The sequence below is a fragment of the Oryzias latipes genome, chromosome 15 (assembly GCF_002234675.1).
Source record: "Oryzias latipes chromosome 15, ASM223467v1".
Lineage (NCBI taxonomy): Eukaryota > Metazoa > Chordata > Actinopteri > Beloniformes > Adrianichthyidae > Oryzias > Oryzias latipes.
This window is the reverse complement of record NC_019873.2, coordinates 1,989,458-2,000,796: the sequence shown is the minus strand read 5'-3', so window position 1 is coordinate 2,000,796 and position 11,339 is coordinate 1,989,458. Positions and strand designations below refer to the sequence as shown.

The 11,339-nt window shown below is 46.7% G+C and overlaps 1 protein-coding gene across 1 annotated transcript; it reads right to left on the bottom strand.

The window, feature by feature from the left end:
* Positions 1–2,798: 2,798 nt before the first annotated feature.
* pwwp2b (PWWP domain containing 2B) lies at positions 2,799–11,059 on the bottom strand. The gene is made up of 3 exons (XM_011484011.3): positions 10,313–11,059; positions 5,512–7,252; positions 2,799–4,790 (listed from the first exon to the last, which is right to left on the bottom strand). Exons 1-2 carry the CDS (start codon positions 10,450–10,452, stop codon positions 5,512–5,514), a joined length of 1,881 nt encoding a protein of 626 aa, XP_011482313.1. The 5' UTR covers positions 10,453–11,059; the 3' UTR covers positions 2,799–4,790.
* Between the last annotated feature and the right edge of the window lie 280 nt (positions 11,060–11,339).

Sequence of the window (11,339 nt, the reverse complement as noted above, 5' to 3'; positions counted from 1 at the left end):
TCCAAGGTCCCACCTTCCTTGCAAAACGTGTGTGCATGTATGTGTGTTTGAGGGGGTTTGTGTGTGCATGTGTGCGTGTTTATGTTGGAATGTATATTTTGAGGGGGGAGGGGTGTGTGTACTAAGGGGGTGCAGTTAAAATTGGCGGGTAGGGCACTGAGGGGACATCTCCTGATTGCTCACAGTGATGTCCCATCACCCTCCCCACCAAGGGGCCCTAAATGTCTACGGTGCGGTTAAAATTGGCGGGTAGGGTGCTGGGAGGACATGTGCTGCTTGCTGGCAGTGATGTCCAAGCACCCCCCCTACCAAGGGCCCTACATGTCTAAGGTGCAAATAAAACCGAAAGAAGGGGGGGCCCACTCCATACAGCAACCATGGGAGGGTGGCACCACCGCCAAGTAGCCCCCCCCCCCAAGGCGCATCGCAGGCTAAGTCCCCCACCCCCTCACCCTAATATGAGGTTATGTGAGGAAGGGGGTAAGTTGGGGACAGCTGGTAGACTGTCCCCCGGTGGTCAAACAGCCGTCCCCCAGCCCCCCCCCCCCCCCCCCCAGCATAGGGGCCCGGCCCCCCCAGACCAGGGGCCCCATCCCCGGAGGCGCCGACACCCCCGGCCCAGCACCACCCACCCCACACAAAGAGAGAGGAGCCAGAAAGCGCCGGCCCCCCTGGAGCAAGCCCAGGCCCCCACCCCCAAGCGCCGGCCCTAGAAGAGCTCCGGTCAGGCCTCGACGGGACCGAGGCAGCCAACCGGCCGGGGCAACCGCCCCTCAGCGGATTGCCTCAGCGGACACCCCGACCCGTCAACCCCCCAAGGTCCCGTGCCAATGCTTTTTTATTTTCAAAATGAAGCTGCATTTGTTGGCTCAAAATAAAAAACAAAATTCAATCCTCCAAACCGGTTTTTCTTTTTCTTCTTCAACACCGTTTATTCTTTGACATAATTAAACCCATAAAGCAAAGAAGATCGCATTTTAGTTTTCACATCCACCGTGCCAAAAGTGTCCCATAATTATGGGCGATGACGTCACTGCTTTGTTGGTTCTATCAGCAAACAGCAAAAGTTCAGCATGGCGAAATCTGTGCTAGAGCTGTTGATAAGGTTGCAGATGTCTCAAACAGCAAAATCAGGAGGAGGTGATCTTCTAACCCTTGTGCTATCTTAGATGACCCCCCCCCCCCCTTACATTGACGTGTTCTTCCTATCATGACAAAGGTGGATAAAGGTGGAAAGATTTCATGTAATCCATGGACACCAGTGAAGATCACAAATCATTGAAGAAAAAAGGTTCAGAGCACTGTCTAGTGGGTCTAGATGACCCAACTCCCAACGTTAAAGTGCCTAGGATAGCACAAGGGTTAAATGTGCTTTATTACTGTTATGATTATTATTAAGGCCCTGTTCGCTCATTGTTTTTTTTTCCGTGCAGTCAGTGCTTTATTCTTGGTTGCAGAAGAAGAAGAAAGTTTAGCATTAGGCTAATATGTGCCTAAAACATTAGCCGTGAAGGAACTTAAATTCCGTGCGGGCAATGAGCATCTTGGATGTAAATATGTGGGAATAACATCAGCCTTTATTTTGGCTGGACACCACTGGAAACACAAATTCACATGATTGTTTACAGTTTCTCAGGCCTGCGTAGCAGCATTTTCGCCTTCTGCGACCTGGAGCTTCGAACCGGGGAGGGTGCTTTGATACGATGTTCGCTCTGTCCAAAGAGGAAGCTAGTCCGGGGGAAGCTTTGAACCGCGGTGCGTCCGGTTGCGGATCGTGGTACTTCCGAAGGAGGTTGCAGTCCAAAACTCCAGACCTCAGAAGGCAGAAATGCTGCTATGCAGTCCTGAGAAACCGTGTAACAACCGAGAGCCCACAGCGTAACAAGGCACCTTCCCCTGACGCCAACACGAAGCTACAAGCCTGGCCGCACTGCTCCTAAGCATGTCGGTGTCTCCTACCAGCTAGCTACACTGACATCATCGCCCCACCTCCCCCCTGGTAATGCTAACTGGAAGTGAATTATGCAACACTTTTTCATCATGTGGATGTGAAAATGAAAATGCAATACCAGAGATGTTTTTGAAAATGAATTGTCAAAATCCATTTTCTTTATCATTTTAATCAAGGGACAAAATAAGCGGTGTTGAAGAAGAAAAAGCGGTTTGGCAGATTGCTTTTCCTTTTTAATTTTGAGTCAACAAATGCAGCTTCATTTTGAAAATGAAAAAGCATTTCTGGTATTGACTTTTATCTTTAATTACGGTATGCTACAGAAACGCTTCCATACTTCAGTTACGAAGTCACTGATAAAATAAAATTCTAAATTAGTGATTAAATCTAAAAAAAAAATGTTTTTGCTCCTTAAAATAGTTCTTTAGGTCTTGATTCCAAATAAAGGGATTGATGGAGTCAGACTCCTGTTGATGCTTCTACAATTTGCTTTTCTAAGGGAAAACAAAGTTCTAGAGTGAAAGTCTGAAGGACAACAGAGGCTCCTTTCACAAGACGCTCCTGAACTACACCCGTGATCCCATCATGCTCTGCATGTTTGCTGGCCGTTGAGACATCAGCTGCTGGGCATGAGTGTTTGAAGGCAGAAATACTTCTGCAGTGAAAAACAGGAGTTATTCAACTCCAAAAGTCATTTGAAAGACTTCCTGTTCGCAACTGGAATCTCGCCGACATCTTTTCCCAAATAAGGCAGCAATGGGTTTTAACTGTTGAAGGCTCCTGAAACAGTCTTCTTCATAGAATGTGATCGACATGCGCTGATGACACAAGCTCATGGAGGCACAGCTGCACAAATATTGCTTGTATATTTTATTTTATGTACAGTACATGTAGAAAAGAAACAAAAAGTAGCCATTAGCATTGACCAATGAGGGAAACAGTAGACAGCCATGTTTGTCTTCCACGTTGACCTGCACTGCTCAGCTCCACCAGTCAGAGGGGAGACGCCCCCCTCCAGGGGTCCTGACTGACTCGCTCCTCTGCAGCTTCACAGTTTTCTTACAGCACGTTCACTTCTTTCCTCCCCAAAATCTCTAACTCCACCGAAGATTTAATGGGGGAGGGGGTCAACTTTTATTCCCTTTCTTCCAGTAGAAACTTTTAGTGATGGGTCTGTAGAGTGTTGGATGAGAGGACAGTCAGAATGCAGGATTACAGCCAACACAATCGTCTCTACAGAATTACAAGTCAAGAAAAGTCATGGGTAGTCATGGAAGGCCTTAGATACTTGTGGACAGTCATGGATAGTCGTGGATGGTCATGTACAGTCCTGGATAATCATCATTAGTCATGAATATTCATGGATAGTCATGACAGTTATGGATAGTCTTTATTATTCATGGATTGTCATGAATAGACGTGGACAGTACTGGAAAGTCATGGACAGTCATGGATAGTCTTGGACAGTTATGGATAGTCTTCGACAGTCATGAATAGTTTTGGACAGTCATGGATAGTCTTGGACAGTCATGGACAGTTATAGATAGTAATGGACAGTCATGGATAGTCTTGGACAGTTATAGTCTTGGACAGTCATGGATAGTCTTGGACAGTCATAGATAGTCATGGACAGTTATAGATAGTCATGGATAGTCATGGACAGTCATGGACAGTCATGGATAATAATGGACATTCATGGGTAGTCTTGGACAGTCATAGATAGTCATGGGCAGTTATAGATAATAATGGACAGTCATGGATAGTAATGGACAGTCATGGGTAGTCATGGACAGTCATGAATAGTCATGGACAGTCATGGATAGTCTTGGACAGTCATGGATAGTCTTGGACAGTTATAGTCATGGACAGTCATAGTCATGGACAGTCATGGACAGTCTTGGACAGTCTTGGACAGTCATGGATAGTTTTGGACAGTCATAAATAGTCATGGACAGTTATAGATAGTCATGGATAGTCATGGATAGTCTTGGACAGTTATAGATAGTCATGGACAGTTATAGTCATGGACAGTCTTGGAGACTTGTAGATAGTCGAAGCACACAGGCTCCTAAATTCCCTGCTGCCCGTCAGCGCTGCCTCCTGCGTTTCAGACAGAGAGCTTACAGCAGGCCACCAAGGTACAGATAAAGTGCTTTTTTTGCCTTAAATGTGTCCCCTTAAAGATTTCAGGGTAAGAATGGATTTTAGGACATGTGGAAAGTGAAATGGAAGGAAACTTGACAACACACGCCAGAGTTCAGCACTAATACATCCACAACCCACGTCACAGACAGATGAAACGCCGCGGTCACGAGGGGAGGGGTCACTACCGTCTCCGATGGAGCCATTCACATTTTCACCAGTGAGACGCTTCAGTAAGACTTTAGGAGTCCAACATAGAGGACAGGAGCGAGTCTGAAAATGCCTCTTCTGGCTGGACGAGCCAAACCGGGCGAGGTCCATAACAGCAGCACACTGGGAGGGGTTTACCTTTTTTTTTTTTGCGAGACTGTAGTGAGAAGGTTCTAGATCCTGATAAATTTTACAGATAATAAATACATTCAGGTCCTTGTAGTGTTTCGGCTCTATCTGAAATATGAAAGGAGGGAAAAAAAGGAGGAAAAGTTAATACACATTTTTTGCTCCCTCTTCCAGTCCGGCCTAAATCCACCTTGGCAGCCATTTCTGCCCCCTTGTGAAAAAAAAAATCAGGGGCAGGAGAGAGGAAGAAAAAAAAACAGCATAAAGTAGTAGACGTGGCAACCGCACATAGTCCCTCGTGGGCCTTCATGACAGAGAATCCAGAAAAAACCTGGAAGACCTCTGGAGTCCTCAGCCTCTGCAAAAAAGAGGAGAAAGCAGCACGTGAGGACAATGAGTAAAAAGAGGGTCCCACATCTGCTGTCATGTGAGGGGGGCTGAGTGATGGCAATGGTTTCATGAAGCAAAGACCAAAGGGTGGAAAGAGAAGCAAACAGCTTCTGCTTTTGCTCAGAGGCCACCAGCCGACTCCAGCTGCTGTAAACGCCAAAGTCTGACCCGTTCCTGTGAGGCGCTATGACAGTTCTGGTCTACACCCTCACACCCTGAAGTGCCGTTCAGACTGAGGGTTCCCTCTGTTGCAGCAGGACATGTGCTGCATGCTGCAGTCCAACTTTACAATAACTTTTTCAAACTGAAATGTTCAGACTGTGAGGAGCATGAGAGCCTGAAAAGTTCATCCAGATGAACAGGAGACGACTTGTTTCTCTGATTCACCGTGGCCTAGAAGGTTCAATAAAAAAGCAGTTTTTCTACTTCTGATTTATCTGTCTAGGCTTTTAACCATGAAAATAAGGTTTTGTATTTCTTTGGAGACCAGCAGAGTGGTATATTGATGGCTCTGCTCTTGTGAAAGCAGAGAAATGTCTGCATAGGCAGTGTGGCAGCAGCAGAGCTTCTTCCTGCAGTTTAACAGACTCGGCCTGGTCTGACATTCTACCTCAAACATGATTACGGGTAACGGCAAAGGTTCATCTTTTCTAGGTTCCTGATCACTTTTGCGGGCGAGCTGAACCAACCTATGTGTCGCAGTGCGAAAGCAGCGACGTGATCTCTGGACTCATGTGACCGACGGCCTTGGCTGCCTCCAGGATGGCTCTCCTGTACATCCCTTTCTTCTTGCGGTTGAAGCGGGACCTGAAGAGTTCTCGGAAGGGGGAAAGTTTGGCAACAGAGAGCTGGGAGGTGGTGGGGGAACCGAACCATGCCACCTTTGCTTGGGGCCACTGTGCCTCACAGCTAGGCATCTCCTGTTTGCGTGTGCCGCTGATGCTAAGAACGCGTGCCGGCCACCAGGGGAAGCCATGAATCTTCCCCCACACAATGTCACCAACCGCCACTGCATGCCCCTCCTCTGTCACACATTTGGTCATGCTGCGGGTGTGAAGGCGCACGGTGAGTGGCGGCACTGTCTTGCAGTCGTCCTGTGGTGTGACAGAAGACGAGGTCACTGAGAGGTCTTCGCCTGGAGCCAGGTCACACAGCTCTGGTGAGGTGCCGTCAGAGCTGAAGGACTTGGACTCGTCCAGGCTGTCACTGCTGCACACAGACAGACTGGAAGAATCTGCTTTCCGCTTGCGGAAATTGATCAGCAGGGTGAGGTCGCTGTGGTTGCGCTCGGCCTCCTCCCCAGAACTTCCCGACCACAACTCCAGAGAGTTCTTCCCTTCTCCAGAGTCTTCGGAGTGTGGAAGACAGGGTCCAGAAACTCTGGGGCTTCGTCTCCTGGTTCCTTCGACAAGTTCTGCCTCATACTCCACCATGGTCTCCTCACTTGCCCTTTGAGGGGGCTTCAAACGAATCTTAGGGGATGGCAGGTCTTGAACCACATTTGCATAGGGTCTGCTTAGTTTGAGTTTAGGGATGGAGACGGTGAGGCCAGACCTCGTGGCATCTAGAATGTGTCGCTGTTCCTTGGTAGCATCGGCGGACATCTTGCTGTTTTCCTCAGCACCATTCTGCACCAGCTGTTTTGGACAGAAAGGCTTGACTGAGCCATGAACTCTGGAGGGGATCTTAATGACCTCCCCTTTTCCCTGTGGAGTGCTGTAGGAAATCTTTATGACAGGACTGTGAGGAATGACATCCCCTGCCGGGAACTTTTCGCCATCAGCCTCGCCTCTTTTGTCTTTCCTGAGGCGCTTACTGTCAAGGCTGCTGCAGTTTTCCCGTCTTTTGGTATCTTTGGCTGCAGCAACATCCTCTTTTCTAGAAAACTTAGACGGAGCATCTTTATAATCTCCATCATCATCGCTGTGTAGGGTGTTTTCTTTTCTTGAGGTCTTGGCATTACTCAGGCCGTCTTTGCTGTCCTCGTCACTGTTCAGTGTGTTTTTGCACTTTTCACAGAGTACCTGCCGAGGCCGCAGGCGTATGGTGCTCACGGTCAGACGGCCAGGTTCTCGTGTCCGTCTCTTTTTTCTCTTTATCAGCCTTGGAGGGGGCTGTGGAACCCACTGGCTGTAGGTGTGACGCACCCATAAAGGCGGAGGAAAAGGTGCTCCTTCAAAATAAGGAGGATAAGGAGTGTGCCCGGGCGGCACAGGCGCTGGGACGGGGCATGGAACGGGGCATGGGACGGGCGCAGCAGGAATGCTGCTTGCAGGGAGCGAATTCTCATCCTTGGGTCTGTATGAAGCCTGGATCGGGGATTTGGGAGCGGGCTCCTCACTCAGAGTTTCTGGGACTTCACAGGCTGGTTTAGTTAAGGGGCCAATCCCGGGATTAGCCGTGAAATCTGGCAGACAAAACAGTCCATTTCTGAAAGAAAAGAGGAGAAAAATCACTAAATTAGTGAGAGTGAACCAGAACAGCACAAACGCAAGACCTTCAGCAGAAAATAGAAGCATGATGCACACTCAAGCACATTCAGTCATTTAGCATAGCAGCAGACTATGACTGGGGAATATGTGCGTTTTAAGTGTCTTGCTCAAGGACACTTTGGCAGACGGTTGCTCAACCCAGTAAATTACACTCATACATTGAATCCAGGCTGTATGCATGTCAGTGTTTTTGAAACTGCATTGTCCCACAAGATTTTAGAAGAACCTTCTTCTGGTATCATGACAAGAGCAAAGGCCCAGCAGGTCTGCATTCATATTACCTGGGATGGGGTCCCATTCTCTCTACATTCAGATTACCAGAACAGCACATTCTCTCTGCATTTAGTGAGTATTCTGACTGGAAAAATCCTTTAGTCCGGATTGAGTCCTGAACCTTGTGTTTGGTCTGTATTCAGACTGCCATCAAACAGACCGTTCTGTGACTGACTAAAGCTTTTAAACACAAACACTTGACTAAGGATCTCTTCAGTCATTGGCCAGGAACTACGAGGATGGATCAAAACAACAAGAGAAAGGCGTACGTGCTGTGCTAAACAAAACTTATCGGGGCCGTTAACGTGTTGTTACTTTGGTACGGCGGAGGAATGCTACAAGGCGGTTGGTTACTTGCAAGGAGACGTGCCGTGTGAGCTTTAACTCAAAGGCTGATGGCAGCAGCAGTGATGAGGAGACATCGGGTATGAAGGTGCGTTGATGAGTGTTTATGACATGAAGATTGTTGGGAAAACAGTGAGAAGCAGTGTGTCACGTTAAAAATAGTTTTAATAAATCTGAATTCAAATGATCACATTTCAATGAGTTGATGTGTGTCATCGTCGTGCTGTTATGGCATTATTTGTTCAAGAGAATTTTATTAATGAACTACAAGGTAGCTTTTAGGATGACGTCACAGACGTGTGCAGCGTAACGAGACACGAAAAAGCACGTAAGAAGGGTTTTCAGCTGTGTTAAGATAAACGTTCTAACAAATAAAATGTTGCACCATTTTTTCTGTTTAACAATCGTTGACAACATGACAATCGTTGCTTTACATCTGTTGCTACATTCTTACTCTGTTCACTTCGGCTTCGGTGGCGGTTTTGGTTCAGTTTTTCCGTTCCGACGATAGATTGTATTCAGAATGAGGACTCTCAAAGCAAAGCAGAGCTCAGTCCGATTGGAAACGAATCGAGACCACCTCCAAAGATGGGTCCAAGAGCGGTTCCTGGTCCTGGACCAGGGTCCGCTTAGATGTATTCAGACTGAAAATTTGTTCTGGATTATTGGGGGAAACGAACTCTGGTTCACTTTAAGGGATCTAACTGTTTCCAGTCTGAATACACCCTTAGATTATCTTGGAGCGGGTCATTATTTTCTCTCACCTTTGTGCAGAAATGCATTAACATTTGGGGGGGGGGGTCCATCTTTTTACCTGAGGCTGCAAACACAGAGATCTTGAACCCCATTAATTATTTCCTCTCATTTTTATCTTTCATCTTAAGAAACATCAAACAAAGCCTGAACTTGGCAGCTGTCCTTTCTGAAGTGGATGATGGGGAAAAGAAAGGTAGCAGAGCAGCTTTATCCAAAAAACAGCAGACAAAGATGTCCAGGATCACCCCCCACCACCACCACCAACATCTGACTGAACAAAAACAATCCCATGATTCACTTGGGATTCAGAGATGCAGCCTTGAGACTTCAGTTTGTTTTTGCATCCGTGTGCGGTGAGATTATTAATTAGTTCACATGTGGGGAACCCGTGTTTGGGCCTCATGGGAAGTAGCTGGCAGGGAGCTGTGCACGGCTGCACGTTGGCGAGGCCTGTTCCTCATACCTTTTCATAGGTGTCTCTAGAGCAGCAGAGAACAGACAGAGCTGCCTGTGACAGGGAACAGACAGTCCCTGTTAGGCAGTACAAGGACGCACAACATGACAGGCCATGCTTGACTGTGCTGTAGCCATTTTATATTGTGTAACTTCGTGGTGGAGATTATCTTGAGCTGAAGATATGACCTAAAAAGCATGATCAACAATGACAGGAAACAAATTTGCCAGAACAGAAAAGGAAGAAGTGTTCACATTTTCAGAGACGAGGCCTGGCAACTATTTTAAGGCCTCCCTGTTCCCATTTAGGAGGGTTATTCTCGGGGCAGCTTGGCTTCCTGCACTAGGAAGAGAGGGGAGCTGCACATCTTTTGATACTGGCTTTGTATTCAACCTTTAAGATCAGTGCCTGTTTTGATACAAAATCCTCACAGCAACACATAGTTCGTGAGGATCAGTTAAACTTCTGGGTTTCTGTCATTTCATTAAGGCTTTGCCTCATTGTGACATTTTTTTGGTCATAAAAACAGCCCACCGTGTTCTTTACCCAGTATCAAATAGTTTTAGATGAGAACATTATAATATTATGTATTAAAAAGGTCTCAATTATTGTACATTTCTATTGTTTCAACAGATTAAGCAGTAACCAATCTCAAATAATAAGCACCATGAAGATATATTTCTTAGTTTCTTAGACAGCTTTAACAGAAGTGCGTGTGTGTATGATATACATGTAAATGTCATCTACCTTAGATAATGATGCTTTCAGCCAAGGCCTTCTTTTACTTTAATCGTTTTAGCTTCTCTGGGTTTGATTAGGCTAACAATAAGCTACAGATGAAGCCTCTAACTGCAGCTATGGAACAATAAAAGTCATTTACAATTTCTACAAACTCGGCTGCTTTTGTGTCAACGCGTGTTTTCATCGACGAAATAAATCCGATTTATCTGGCAAATCGTGGAGTAAAATGATAGGAGTTTTGATTAGCCATGAAGCTAACCCGTAGCCACCTTGTCAGCTTCAATAACCTGTCTTTTTGAAGGCCAGGCTAACTGCTAGCCAGCTAACGAGTTAGCCTGGCGTTAGCTCCGTGGGTATGTTAGCTGTTAGCATCATTTTCCAAATTCATTTCGTGGGGGGAAATGAAGAAAAAACAGGGAAAATGCTCACTTTTTGTTGGAATCCAGTAATATTCCTGTGTAGTTCCTTTCTTGGTAGGTCAGCGTCACAACCAGTGTATCGTTAAGCATGTGATCGATAGTGACTGGTACCCGAGAGCCGGCCCGCAGCTCCTCGGCCACAGCCTCCATGTTTCCCGGGATGAATTGTCCGGCCTGGCGGTACTCGATCCCGGCCAACGGAGCCACGGTCACCTCGGCCTGCGCTCCGTCTCGCTTCACTATCGGAGCAGGAGGCTACAGCAGGGCAGATCGTGACGCCATCACCCCCACCGAGTGAATTACAACAGCGCTGCCGCCGCTGACATCACGCTCTGAGAGGCACAGGAGCGAGAGCCTCAAGACAAGGCCGACCCTTCCTCCGTGTCACTGCGGCGGCTCGTGCCGGCCATTACCGCCGACTGACTCAGACAGCGGAACGCGCTTTCCCCGCACTGTGTTCGCCACGCACCGCAGGAGGAGACGCCATCAACGATTTACTGTAGAAAGAACGACGACGCTTAGTTAGTGGGATGTGTTTACGGTCAAACCTACTGCTCTTCCTTCTGGACGTTTAGTTCACTCATAATTCAAAACATATGCAGTTCTCTATTTATTTAAGTGGATTTATTTTTTAACTTGTCCAACAGCTGAGCAAACAGATGACAGCTGAAGGCTTCTGGTGTTGAACATTTATAATTTGCAATTCTCAGTTGGAAATTCAATTTTCAATTTTATCATGAACATTTCACTGGAGTCTTTTATTTTGTGTTCCTTCAATCTACCAAAGTACAATAAAATAAACCCTGGCTTTCAACATCCCAGGCTCAACGGCCCGTGGACTCATAGGTTCTTCATTACTTCTGGAGACACAATGATCCTTTTAGGATCTAACTGTTCCCCTTATAGTTCATGTTAAAATGAAGCCATCGAGGAGGAAAATGGAGAGAAAAGGTCACAAAATTAGACTTTTTTTTTTTTTTTAGAATTGTTGGTTAAAGTTGTGTATTTGATAACCATTTAGAAGCACAAGTGTCACC